We start from the raw sequence: 14,684 nt of genomic DNA, 5'->3' as shown, positions 1-14,684 counted from the left end.
GTGAATAGTGGATCTCAGGTCAACTAAGGGATGCTCACGCACATGAGCCTGCAATCTAATTTAAAGGTAATACACAGTGACCTGGTACCCATAAATGTTTTAGAAAAGTCCACTGTCGACAAACTAACGGTAGAAGCGCCTTTAGACTTGGCGAACTGGACGAAGCTGTAAGCGAAGTGCAGACGGAAAAGCAATCTGTTATAATAACCGCACTTATTGCGTTCGAAAGGTGTTTCCCAAGCCCTAAAATCATTGTTCAAAGCTCAGCATCAAAAACGGGAGTATAATCTGGCAGTCTCAAAGAGAATAACTAGCCAAGCGAAAGCGGGGAAATGCCTACGTCCGCCGTTTCGTTGTTTACTGAATATTGTTGTTTCCTTAATATCATAGTGTTGTTTGCTGAATTGCTGAATAATATTGTAGACAGGACTGTTCCTTGGGGAACAGCGCGAGTCAGTCTGAATTTAGACAAGGAACAGCCGCCTTTGAAGGAATAAAATTCACTTCACCGTAAAAGTTCTGCCCACCACGCGACAATATATTTAAGAAATTATCACTCTGCAAAATATCCAGTAATATTGAATGCTGACTGCTGCCATATGTTTTAGCTATATCTAATGTTACTAAAGCAGAATATTGTCTCTCTTTCCGCACAAGTTGGATGCGGCTCTCTAAATCAGCATGGGGAAACCATATTGAGCAATCAACTCTGAAGCCTGTTTCAGTTGGACTCAATATTAAATTACCGTCATCAATATAGTAATTCTGCAATGTTCTCCAATGATACTAATTCTGATTGTTAGTAAGATAAGTAACATAGTAATTCTGCAATGTTAGTAATTCTGCATGCTGCCTGTTGGCATCGGTGGTGTGGCGTGGAATCTGTATTCCACCAAGCGCTATGCTATGCTTTCTTTGCAGATATAACACTAAATTTAGCTTTTCTTGTATGTTGTTTTGCTTACAGGACAAAGTTTCATATGTTTGGTGTCTTCACGCGCTTCAGAGAGAGAGGGCAAGGTAACTGAAGATCAGATTCAAATTTACTATGATTTACAATTACCCGCATCTGGGAGCACGCTGGCATTTACGGGCAAGCAATTTCCGACATTATTGAAAAGTGGTCACTGTTGGTGGCACAGCCCAAGGCTGTCCAGGATGAGCTAGTGAGAGATGAACTTACGAAACTTAAATCCAAGGCTAAGCGGGACTTATTACAACTAAATGTAGAAATTCTCGAGTTCAGACAAGACATATCATTGTCTATTGCCAAATTGAACAAGCGTTTCCAAGGCTAAGCGGGACTTATTACAACTAAATGTAGAAATTCACGAGTTCAGACAAGACATATCATTGTCTATCGCCAAATTGAACAAGCGTTTCTCACATTGGTCAGATTGAAAGCCCCGGCCGTTTGATTGGAGCTGATAGCTCCCACAAGAAATTTGTCCCTACACCATGAAGTCACAGCAGAATCCCAACATCGAGTGTTCTGCACACCAACAGGAAAGTATAAATTTACAAACGAGAAAGGTAAGAACTGCACACTGGTGCAGTTATATCTAAGTTATATTTTCAATTTAAGACTAATTCTATTGGCGATAAAGAACACTCAGTTTCAACCTTTTGATAGATGTACAGTTCGAAAGATCCGTAGATATGTAATTGAAAAGATTGATGTCATAAAATCCATGTTTCTTCCAAAGCAATATTATCCGGAAAAGTTTGAAGGATCAATACAGTAAATATTTTACTGAAGATTGAATTGATCGGTAATTCAATTGAAGTATTTTGTGGAATCCTACTGAGTCAAGGAATTGACTGAGTGACTGCCTAACTTAAATTGCTTTCCTTTAGGAAATCTTCCTTTGTAAGGCTGTGTTTCAGACACTTTTTGGTCTTTGAATTAGTGTTGCAGCTCTTTCTGAGAAAGGGACCTACATCGTTTTAATGATCGAGGAGCCGTGTCCATTTTATTTGGCCCCTGTGTGTTATTATTCATGCATTCACACAGACTGTTGTTGACATCGACGAATGGGCCTGTAATTTGGGCATCTTGAGACGTGAAAATGGGAGTTACTTCTTTTTTTGAAGGACGTGGACAGAGAGTTGTTTGTGCAATTATATCAATATTTTTTGTTGTACCTAATATATGTGCCATGTGGTTAGTTGGCATTTGTGTCAATGACTCGCAAAGGCTTCCAGCTAGGCAATTCATGAATGTTTCTATTGCCCTTTCGACAGCATCCGCAATAAATGAAAAGACGCGTTCGTGGCTGCCGCCTGACGGATTGTAACACCGGCGTATCCCTGTGTACAAGCCTGAATTTCGGCTGGCTTCTCTAGGGGACAACGCCTTTGCTCTACGATTTATAGGATGTCCATTTCCCGTGCATTTGCTGAGCACAGGAAATGATCAGCAGAGTGCGCGTCATTGCAGAGGCAGAACCTTCCTTTGCTGTTGCACTCGCTGGAACTGTTTCTCACCCCAAATTTGGCATCTGGGAGCAGACCTACATCCTTTCAAGGTGTATCCATAACGCGAGCACTGTACACATTGACGGGACCGAAGGTATAGAGGTTCCACTTCGTAGATTATGGGCCATGCCTTAATTTCTGATGATCGAAGTGTCGCAACAAATGGCGATATCACCGACTCAGTGATTCTGTTTTTGCCAACCACACTTCACACCGGTAAACTGAAATTGCACCTACTGGTGAAAGCGCCTTCAGCCGGCGTCATGTTCTCATCGACGGAACGGACAAGTCCTTTCACACTTTATATGTGGGGAGAATGAATGCACTCACCGGATTGGCAGCAAACAGCGAGCACTGTAGAAGGTCCTGTATTCAGGGCTGGTCTGCGGAAAAATCAGAGAATACCTCACATGCTAAACTGGCACACCTCAGGGATGTTCTGGAAGTAGGACGTCGCCGATCGCAATTCAGCCTAAATCGCTTTTGAATTCTTCATCCGTATGACGCAATCATTGGTTGGAACAAGAGCCACAGGAAATGATGTGACGCCGTTGTGTAGAAACAGATCCACAGCTAACTAGTGCGGAGGAATAGTAGCGGTCCAGAGGAAAGCCGTGGCGCTCGTGAAGGACAGGTCATCTGCTTTGTCTGTCAGCACCAGCTAAATCATAATGGTCATAGCAAAACAGTTGACAATCGATAAAGAAAACTGCTCCTCGAGAGGTTTCGTCTTCCTCTGTCAAGCGGAGCTATCACAGCCTCATGTTGAAGTAAACATTTCTTTAGCTTTGTTACCCTATCAGTAAATAGCCTGTTGGGATTACGGCATACCCCTAAAGATACAGAAATGAAGGTCTCGTTAAATCAGCAGCGAGAGAAACATAAATTCATCGTTGCCACCACATCTCCTGGTGTTGCTCCAATTACATATTACTAAGTCACATAATCGTGGTTGAAGTTGTTTCTGGTTTATGGCGATCGCAAAGGCAACAAATTGGTTTCGGTGTAGCACAACTTTATTTTCATTTAACCTATAAACAAACTACTTCTTTGTTGATGGACCAATTTTGCTACCTCCAATAGTGTAATGTTTTGTTTGTCTGTGCAATGTTCGCACCTGTGTCTCGGTTCTTCAGTTCCTTTGCTTTGAACGGAAGGCATAATTTTGCCATTGCTTATGACTTCAACCCTGCATACGACAAAAAGCAAGAAGGAAACATGAAACAATACCAAGCTGAGACCAAGGACAAGTAACATGCAAACCATCTATGAATACCGTTAGACAATATGCATCACCGTACGGAAGAGTATCTGTAAATTACTCTTCGTGGGGCTGAGAATTGACTGCACACTTTAGCCATACTTATTAAAAATTTCAGGAAAAAGCCTTACCTTGAAAGTTATCCCGAGTAAACCCCCTGAAAAATGTGAAATATATTAGTGTTATAAGAAGAAAGATTACATGTTTTTTGATGATCGCAGATTTAAAATGTCAAGTATATATTTTTCTGACTATGGCGGTCTTTTATGAGGTATGAGAACCAGCCCTTGAGGAAATGCAGGGCAAAATAAAAGTGATAAGGTAGAGACAATGTCGCAACATGCATGGACGGGGACGTCCTTTCTGATTTGGATTTTGATGTGATGAGAGGCTTGGAGACGATGAAGGGAATGAATGCTGTCGTAACAACACATCTTTATCAAACATAATATAGCGTGAAGTATAAATTCTGGCTGAATTTCTGATACACATATTAGTATTGAGAAACGAAAAAGGAACACAAAGGGAACGCCGACAGGAAGGCAAGTACTTGGCGGCAGCCGAATCCTAACACGCAATACTTTATGAAGTAGTAAATGCTATACCATACGCTTGTCAAAGTCATTGGTTCTAATCAAATTAGCATTCTTAGTCTAATTTACCCTCTTCCTGGAAGCTATATATATATATATATATATATATATATATATATATATATATATATATATATATATATATATATATATATATATATATATATATATATATATATATATATATATATATATATATATATATATGTATAGCAGAAAAAAACGTTTCTCGATCGGGGCAAACATATGTAGTGAAGTAGACGCGTGTATGAAACGATTTATTTGACGTTTCGGCCGGCTTCCGGCCTTCATCAGAATTTTTTCTGATGAAGGCCGGACGCCGGCCGAAACGTCAATGAATTGCTTCAGACGTGCGTCTACTTCACAGTATCTATCTATCTATCTATCTATCTATCTATCTATCTATCTATCTATCTATCTATCTATCTATCTATCTATCTATCTATCTATCTATCTATCTATCTATCTATCTATCTATCTATCTATCTATCTATCTATCTATCTATCCATCCATCTATCTATCTATCTATCTATCTATCTATCTATCTATCTATCTATCTATCTATCTATCTTGGTTTTAGCCACCAACTTCGGTCACTGTGTAGTCCGCGGTCAATCTGCTAGAGCATCGGTCTGCTTTCCTGAGGTAACGGGGTTTGAAACCAAGCGTCGTACCACTGCTAACTGCTCATTTCTGCAAGCGGCTGTGGGAACTTTATGAGGAAGTCTCCTTGGGCAAGCAGCATCGCCAGCTCGAATAGCCCCCGTGAATTAAGTTTGTTGACAAATCGCCAAATATCTACCTAGCCCTCATTTACTTTCTTTTCCAAGTTTTGTCGGTATCCCTTCTGTTTAACCTTTGGCATCTTCGTCATTATCCCTGCTAAGTAAGCGGCATGAAATAAAGAATAAGCAAGAAAGTAAAGCATCCCGCGATGCCACGGCAGGGTCTGTCGATGACAACAGATGAAGAAATGACTCGACTCACAAAGATCAATGAGAAAGGCCAGGAGTGTAGCCGTAGCCGCCGTCTACGTCAATCTTAGGACAACTGAGGATCTGGTTCCAGAAACAAGACATGCCACTCGCTACCTGCGGGGGTTTCAACATCGACTTCTTGAAGTCCCAAACCACGTAGTTTGGGTAGAAGATGAGGGATGCGTTTGAAACCGAGTGGACCTTCATCGACATGGCACCCACGGCAAGGACCGGCGGTGAGCTTGGCTGCCTCTTTGTCCGCAAAATTAGATACTTAGACTACACACATACACATTGTAATTTATCCATCGCACTCTGCTCGTCATCATCAGCGACGGACGAGAAGACAATACGCTGCTGTCTACTAATGCTGCCGAACCGATGAACACATTGTTCTAACGTGTGCATATAATAAATGTAGAATACTGTATTTAAATATGTACATATATAAATGATAAACCACCTAAAATGTAGCAGTTTCGCTGGAACATTGAATAATTGACAGCAGGAGGTAATTATTACAGAGGCATACGAAGTAACGATGCCAGTTCTATAGGAACTAAACACTAGTAAAGATTCGATAGTTAATTAAATTAACAAGCATGTTGTCCCACTCACAAAGGTGAACATCAACACATCCAACTCGATGACCGAACGCTCTCTGTGAATACGTTGGCGCAAGGAACAGCGGCAGCAGCAGCGAGCGAATTGACCTTTGTGCGACCTATAGCTTCAACATGAACTAAGCGATGAGAACATAGGGCACACAAAGCTATTAAGCCTCGGCGTGCCTAGACCCTGCAGCGAATAAAAAATGGCGAAGTGAGCGAATTGGTTTAACCTCACGGTAACACACGATCTCCCTCCAAGTTTGGACAGAAGGTATCCACTGCATAGAAGGGCTTGCTGAAGTTTGGTAGATCTTTCCGCACCTGGGTGATCAACACTGCCGTTTGGCACAGGCACTTCACTTGGATGGGCATTACATGATTGGTATACTTCCCGATGTGTAGCTGCAGAAAGTCAGTGAACGGGCCAAACAATAAAAGGACACAGTTCTTAACATGAACGTCCTTGTACATGACACCCTCACAGGTTGCTAGTCTTCAGATAACTTCTAAGACATAGGGATCAGCACTTGGATACAGCAACGTCATTGTCAGATGAACTCATTAGTGATGCCATAGGCTCGAACATATAAAAACAGGTATGGTCAATACCACTTATTTGGAGCGATGGGCGAATAACTTTCAAAGTGACCTCATGGAATTTGGGAATACTGTTGCCACAGAAGAAATGACAGTAGCCGTGTGGAAGACCAGCGTGCATGCGTCTATGTTGCTGCTGTGCATGAGTGCACTCAAGAGCTGTTGTATCTCTGTCCATGATCTCCTTTGGCATTCGTACTTGACTATGACTGCCACCAGCTGAAAAACTGGCAGGACAACTGGCTTTCCTCGTTCAGTAGTAATTCTTTACTAAAGGCCACTTTGCAACACATTAAGTCTCTACTAACAGTTTCTACCAACCTCTCAGGCAGTACTACTTCTGCAGAAGCGCTGTTGCGTGTTGCCGCAACCTGTTCATTCTCAAACAGCCAAAGTGCATGATAGAAATGTTGTAGCAAGCTTGAATCTCTGCAAGCGTTCTTGATAACCCCAGTTGCCTGAACGACCAAAGCCTTGCCAGGGCCAATAATAGCGACAAAATGCTTTACAGTGCGGCTGCCATGTTGAATGGCAGCTCGTTGCGCCTAAAGCGACAATTATAGAAGAATCTGGGCTCTTATCAAGGCTACGACGTTATGCTAGGCTCTAAACACCGCAGATGGCTTCAAGATAGGGCCAGCCCGCAATATACAAAGCCGCCGCCGCCGTAACAGAACGCTCCACCACCCCTCTAGTCATGTATACGATGGAAGTCGCCACGCTTCTTCCTCGCCTTCCTGCATTGGGCACGGGTGCGATCAAGCCACCATCCTCGGCTAAAACTCACGCGCTTTAACTCGCGGCGACGATGACATCGCATTTGGACTTTATATGGAACATCATGGCGACGCCGATGTCAACATTGATGATGACGACGGAAATGTGCCTGCATTGTGCAAGTAATTGCCATCGCAATAAAGACAAATAGAGTATTCATATAGCCATATCTCTGTCTTGTTATTTTCCCAATCACAACCAACCATCACGCACATCCACTAAATACAAACCCGTTGCGAGAAGGAGTGTTAATCGTATTAACTTCGCAAAGCATCTTCATAGGATGAAATGTGCCACAAATGTTATAGCGGAGCTGCGTTCCTCTAGATCCTGGCGGTTTCGGTGGGTAGGCAAGCACCCCCGAGCTAAAAACGATAAAGCATATAGCAAATGCGTATCTTCGGATATGCCCCAGAGGCGTTTAAGAGCGAGAAGTTTGAAAACGAACCACGACAGGAAAATGTCGTAATAAAAAGCGGAACAGGATCAGGCTTTGTTTAGCACAGAGTACCGTTTACATCACAGGCTCTATAGGCAAACCACGCAACCTTATCTCTGTTTCCTTCCAGCCTTGCAATGGGTAGGCTGCGTGTGGTGAGGGCTGCGGAATAACAGCGCGCCTACGAAGAACACCATCGTGAACACAAGCGGGAATGTGCTTAGCGACGGCAGGGGGCACTTAATACGGATGAAGGTCGTGCCGCAAACGCCAAGCGTATGTACCTTTGGTTAGATCACCCTTACCGACTCCACTCCCATAGTAATTGTGGGTTTCGCATAGACATCTCTCGGCCCGACGAAAAGTGATTCGTCGCATTTATCTTGGAAAGGTTCAGCATTAAATGTCACACAAACATCAATGTGCCCACGAGGCGTCATCTCTCGTGTATATACCTCACAATGGCCAATCACCTTTCCAGTTTCGCAACAGAGCAACTGGCCGTATATGATAGCGATCATAAAGCAATATTCATTTTGGTGACCAAATAATAAACAAAACAGCAAAGAAAGGAATGCTAAAAATAAAAAGCGCTTTCAGTACCCAATTAAAGAAAAGCAACGAAAAATCTTGAAAAAACAAAATTCATTCTAGTGTGCGTCTTTTATTTTCAAGTAGCACATTTATTATCAACAAATAATGACCAGAAACACAGTGCTACTCGTCATCCACCTTCGCAGAGTGCAATGGCTCTGAATTTTTTCCGGGGCTTTCGACTGGCAATGTATCCTTACTTTTTTATGCAGAATAATATACTGATTACAACTTCTGCCCTTATGCATAATTTGTTGCTAAACATGGTATAAATATAATTTACTGAATATGACCATTTTCTGTTGGCTTAAAATCGTTGGGAACGATTGTTTATCCTATTTTTGTATGTGAATATTCATCCCGATTGGCTGCTTAATCTTACTGTAATGAATGATCCTAGCAAGAAGCAGTGCTGTTGGGCTTTTCTAGCCGCCCAACATAATTGCGAATGGAGGATCACGCCACGAGTGTCTGCGATATTCGAACGCCAGGCGCGATACAAGTGGAGCGAAACTATTCTAGTGTCACTCATCTGAGATTGGGTACTCCACAATGTTGGGTACTCCGAGCACGTTACACCTCCCCCAATCACAATCAGAACCGCTTTTTATTTAGATGATTAGAAATATTACATGATGTTAATATACAGAAGGAGGTCCGGAAGTCAAAGACTACAATGGGACCTCCTTTACAAAGGAAACGAAATAAAACACAAATTACAGCCGCTTCAACAAATCTTTAACATGGTATAATTACAGGTTCTAATATGAATTGCATGACATAAGAATTACATGTGCATAAATGTCATGAAAAAAGCACTGTAGCATAATCTCGTTGCCAAGTATTCAAGTAACAGCCTAAATGACGTGACCAAAAAAAGGTATAATTTGCTAACACTACTGTATATTTAAGGTAAGGACATGAAAGAGAAGCCTAATGGTATGACAATCAAAATGAAATGAAGGCCCCCTGAAAGAATGGTTGTGAGTGTGAACTAAGCGTCAGTATTCGACCGAATGCAATTGTTAGTTGTTTCTTGAATTCATGAATTGCAAGTATTTTTATATCTAATGGTAGTGTGTGCCAGAATGCGATAGAAAAAATGGACGCTCTGCTTGGTATAATTAGTATTTGTTTTGGGGAAAGTGACGTTCCTATTTATTGCAAACCTGGTCATATTAGTATTTATTAGAGAAGGTTGTGGTATCAAGCTATCGCATCGTGTGTAATTGATTTGACGGAACAAGAAGGTACGTGGGTTGTATTTCACGAGTTGTGTGACTGACAGAATGTGATTAGTTCGTAAAAAATATGAGTCGTTGTGGTTATATCGGCTTAATGCAATTATCCTAATAGCCTGACTCGGTAGGATCTGCAGTGAGTGTAAATTGGTTCCGTGTTTCCCCAGCAAGTAACGCAGTAGTTTATGTCAGAAAGAATAAATGAAATGTTTAATGAGCGGTATGGTTAAATATGCTTTGTGCTTTTAGAAGTACCCTGATCCCTTAGGTAATCTTCTATTTTACTTTGGTTATTTGTTCAATGAATTTAAGATTTCTGTTTACTTCGATACCAGGATAATTACATGAAATCTTCCAAGGATAGGTCTGGCGCCAAGAAAAATAGGAGGAATGGAGTGAACTGTTTGATGGTGGAAAGTGAATGCAACACATTTCATTTTCTCCGGGTTTATCGGTAGCTGGCTAGTATAGTACCACTCCATCAGGCTGTGTAAATCACCCTGAAGGCTAGATACTATAGTTGTAAGACATTTATCGGAGGTATTGATAGTAGTATGTTCCGCATAAAACATAAATTTTGAAGAAGAGAGGCAGTTAGGCAGATCAGTGACTTGTAATAGAAATAAAAGCGGACCCATTATGTAACCCTGGGGCATGCGAGTATTAGTGAACATTGTTTTAGAATGAACGCCTGAAATAGTTACTGCCTGCATTCTTTCTGTTAAGTAATTCTCTAGTAGCAAAAGTACTGCGCCGGTAATTCCTAGTTAGTCAAGCTTACGAAATAAGATGTGATGATTTATTGTCTCAAAAGCTTTGCTTAAGTCTACAAATACTGAAGATGCATAACTTCCTTCATTGACAGCGAGTTTTAGTTGATCGGTTAGCACAACAAGAGCAAGTGTGGTCGAGTATGCCGAGCGGAAGCCGTATTGGAGTGGTTATAGAACAGGCACGTACCCAGACGGGGGACGTTCCGGCCCCCCCCCCCCTAAATTTAAGAGGCCTACCCCCCTTCCCACCCACACCACCAGTCCTCACACTCATTCCTAAGCGCTGACATATTAATCTATTCTGCAGTCAACATTTCAATGTATTGTACCTCTACGGGCTCGGGAACCTTCGATATCTTCGGGATCGGCCTATGTATGGGGAGTGCCTAATGCCTGCTTCACCTCCGCCGTGGGTCGGCCAGGCATTGCAGGAGGAACGCCGCCGTGGGCGTCTCGCATCGGCCGCGAGATGCACAGGCTCCGTGAACTTTTGGTAGCATCCGTGTAACTTCGGATGTGACCCTTCTGAATTGGAGACTATTGAACTGCAACATCGCGAGGAACCTGTCGGCAACCGTCTCGTACAGGCAGGCCAACATTTGGACATTCTACGACAATTTGGTACTTTCGCCACGCCGCGGATAGCTAACCCTCAAGATGGTTAGCTTTGACTCCGTCGGCGCCGCGGTTTCCCCGGGACATACCGGCCGATGGCGACCACCAAGACGGCTGGATAAGAATCCTACCACTATGGCCTAGGTAGAAATTGAGACTCATGGGCAAAACGATGACCTCCCACCCACAGTGTCTTTCCATGATAGTGAATCTCCGCGGAAGACGCCAGCAGAACAAGACGGCTACAAAGGGCAACGCCGCAGCTGCGTCGCCCACGTCAAACACGGCAGCTAGGAATCCCAGCCACACCGACAAGCCCGGCCAAAAATGAATTCGGAGGATCTCATCGTGGTATTGAAGTCTCGTGGGACCCTACAACTGAGCGCGGCCTTTCGGCATGGAGAAGTGCCAGCGCCAACGGCCCACTCTGTGGGTGGGGCGGCAGGAGCTGCTCTCAACGCCTGGCCGGTCTGGGACCAAAATCTCGTCGTCTGTGGAACACAAGTGGCGCAAGCAGCGGACAAGCTTTCAATTTCACTTGAAAGTGGGCGGACGCTCCTTCCCCTTTCGGGGCCATGTGAAACTAAATGGTGAAGTGTGCCGAGGTGTGGTCAGTGTACGGGCTGACAAAACCTCCGCATCCCTAAAGGCTAAGCTTGAATGGCGAGAGGGCGATATTGCCTTCATACGGAAACTTGGTGCATCCAATGTGGCGGTGGTGACCTTCGTGGGCCGGCGGTTACCGCGTTACATACACTACAACTGCGAGGGTACCCCGGTCAGGGACTACAATAAGACGATACCCGCCTGCTGGATATGTGGTACGATGGGGCACCGCGTGGACAATTGCCCCCACCCAGTTGTAGGACGGTGTGGATACTGAAGCGAACACGTTAGAACTTCGGACCAAGGCCTTGCAGAACACGAGTACACCCCGACATGCATGATCTGCGGAGGGACACACCTCACTGCCTCCACAGATTGCGTAGGCAAGCTGCTGAAGCTACAGCGACCAGGACAACCTACGCAGCCACAACGGGGTCAACCACTGAACATGGGCAAGAAGGGACACGTCGCCCAGCAGGACCACGTACCCCTACCAACAAGAATACGGACAAGTCCGGGCAAGCCAACCGAAAGCAGCCTTCTCACAACCATGTCCGAGCAAGCCAACCGAAAGCAGCCTTCTCACAACCATGTAAAGTCCGGGACCAGTTCGAAGCCGCCAGCTTTCAAGGCCGAGGATTTTGCACCACTTGGCAACAACCGTACTGCAATATAGGTGAGCAACTGGGCGTGGGTTGCATCTACTCCCTTTCAACCCACCCCCACCTCTTTAGTACTGGAGCTGAGAAGGGAATTAGAAATTCTCAGGAGTCAGGACGAGCAGCGGGAAACTAAACTCAATGCACGGGAAAAGGTTAGGGCAGAGCCGCCTGTTCCAGGAACAATGGATGAGGGGGACGACACGGCATCTGTGTGCTCAAGCTTTTCTCCGGTGTCATGCTCCCGTGTAATCGCTAACTTGGAAAGCCGCATAATGGCGCTTGAGCAAACCATGGCCTAACAAATGGTCCAGCTTCCCAGGCTCATTGCGGAGACCACTCAAGCTCGGTTGCAACAAATTGCAACCACTATAAGTCAACAGGTGACGGTACAAGTAACGAAAATTATCAAGGCCTGGATCCAGGCCTTGATAATTTTCGTTACTTGTACCGTCACCTGTTGACTTATAGTGGTTGCAATTTGTTGCAACCGAGGATCCAGGCCAGTCCAAAATTGTTTAGGCGCGCAGGACCTGTCAAGCAGGTGAACCGTCCATCAAAAACCTTTCGTTCTGTCGATGACGATGTAAATGATGATTCCCCCTAGCAGCTTAGCAAAGTGCCAGAGCAGGTGCGGCAGTGGGCGGATTAGAACAACTAGCCTCGAGTCAGCAACATGGCTCAGGGGACTAATCGGTCACCTCACAAACCAAAATGGCAACCTTTATCATTAATACAGTGGCATTGTAGAGGATTCCGTGATCGGCATAAAAGAGCACACTTCAACCTCTACCTCGAAACTCTTGAATTCCTAGCAGCCATTGCAGCTCTGCAAGAACCTGGTGCATCTGCCAAAATGTCGGGCTACAACACATTCCAGGCAGGCCCGTCCAACTGTATTCTTGTACACAAATCGTACACGGCACAGCAAGTGGATGTAGACATTATCTGGCCTACTCGTACACAATGGTCACTGTGCTTCCCCTGCGGCGCTCTGACTCATCAGTGCATATTCTTAATACCTATTGTCCACCCAAACTGAAACAGGTTAATTTCTCTGACATCCTTAGTCGGGCGCTGAAGATAGCGGGACGAGACTCATTGTTGATTGTGGGGGATTTCAATGCGCCCAGTAAACTATGGGGTTCCAGGAAGGAGGAAGCACGTGGGCGTAAGCTAGCGGAACTTAGCTCAACGCTAGGCATCACTCTGGAAACCGACCCGGCACACCCAACGCGTATAGGGAATTCCGTCACCAGGGACACGTGCCCTGGCCTAACGCTTTCCAAATCCGTACAAAACATCGAAAGGCATAACATGGAGGACGCTCTCGGCAGTGACAATTGTATCATTAACACATTAATACATGTACGAGCTCTAAAGCGGCCACTTACTCACGCCCGACTCCCAAACTGGCAGGCATTCCGTAAGTCCTTACCAGCCACCGATCTCTTTGAAAATGGATATGAAGCATGGGCACGAACACTCACCTCAACGCTCAAACACGAGAAGCACATCCAGACAACGGAGAATTGCCCAGCTGTGGATAACCATCTACTCCACCTCTGGGAAGCCCGCCGCAGTCTTACCAAACGTTGGCATAGACAGAAACACAACCGTGCCATCAAAAGACGAATTGTAGAGCTCACCCAAAAGGCCACGTAATATGCCTCTCACCTGGCTGGCACTAACTGGGTGGACAGGTGCGACACAGCAGCTACACAAATGTCTGGGAAGAACACATGGAGATTTTTCCGCCATCTGATTGACCCCTCATAATCAAGAGGAGAAACACAAAGACAGTTACAACGTGCACTCCACAACTTCAAAGGCACCACAACACACCTGGCCGAGAAATTGCGGGCCGAGTACTTGTGCCAGAAAAAGGACCCCAACGGCCCGGAATGTCTTTATGCAGGCAAAGATAATCCGGAGTTGGACCAACCGTTCCAACTCTACGACATCAATGCGGCTCTGGCCGAGATGCGCAGGGGCATGGCGCCATGTAGGGACAAGGTCACAGTCACACTGCTGGACAACCTCCCGGAGCAGGCATATGAAGCCCTGCTCGAATACATTAACGCAATTTGGAAAGAGGAAAAACCGGTTCCCCTAGATTCGAAGACAGCACTGCTTACATTCATATCTAAATCAGGCAAGGCAATCAAAACAGACAACTTAAGACCTATCTCGCTCACATCGTGTGTGGGCAAACTGATGGAAACGATGATGCGCGATAGACTCTCAGAATATCTGGAACACCGTAACGCTTTTTCGGAGACGATGTTCGGCTTTCGCCCACACAAGTCAGCGCAGGACATCCTGCTCCAACTTAACAGAGATGTAATAGAGCCTATCGAGCACTTTCATAATGACAAGGTTATCTTAGCCTTGGATTTGAAGGGTGGTTTCAATAACGTTAAACACAGCATCATACTCAG

The 14,684-nt window shown here is 44.6% G+C and overlaps 1 protein-coding gene across 3 annotated transcripts in view; it reads right to left on the bottom strand.

Moving 5' to 3' along the window:
• Positions 1 to 3,485: 3,485 nt before the first annotated feature.
• LOC142589030 (uncharacterized) overlaps positions 3,486 to 14,684 on the bottom strand; it is a 147,501-nt gene continuing 136,302 nt past the window's right edge. For all 3 annotated transcript variants that reach the window (XR_012829784.1, XM_075700825.1, XM_075700826.1), the window contains 2 exons: positions 3,871 to 3,896; positions 3,486 to 3,667 (listed from right to left, as the gene is read on the bottom strand). Coding sequence is in view for 2 of the 3 variants with exons in the window: in XM_075700825.1 (XP_075556940.1) it covers positions 3,662 to 3,667; positions 3,871 to 3,896 (32 nt within the window). In the remaining variant the exon portion in view is untranslated. The remainder of the gene's footprint in view (positions 3,668 to 3,870; positions 3,897 to 14,684) is intronic.

The sequence above is a fragment of the Dermacentor variabilis genome, chromosome 7 (assembly GCF_050947875.1).
Source record: "Dermacentor variabilis isolate Ectoservices chromosome 7, ASM5094787v1, whole genome shotgun sequence".
Classification (NCBI taxonomy): Eukaryota; Metazoa; Arthropoda; class Arachnida; order Ixodida; family Ixodidae; genus Dermacentor; species Dermacentor variabilis.
Note: the sequence above shows the minus strand (reverse complement) of the source record. Positions and strands in the feature narration are given on the sequence as shown.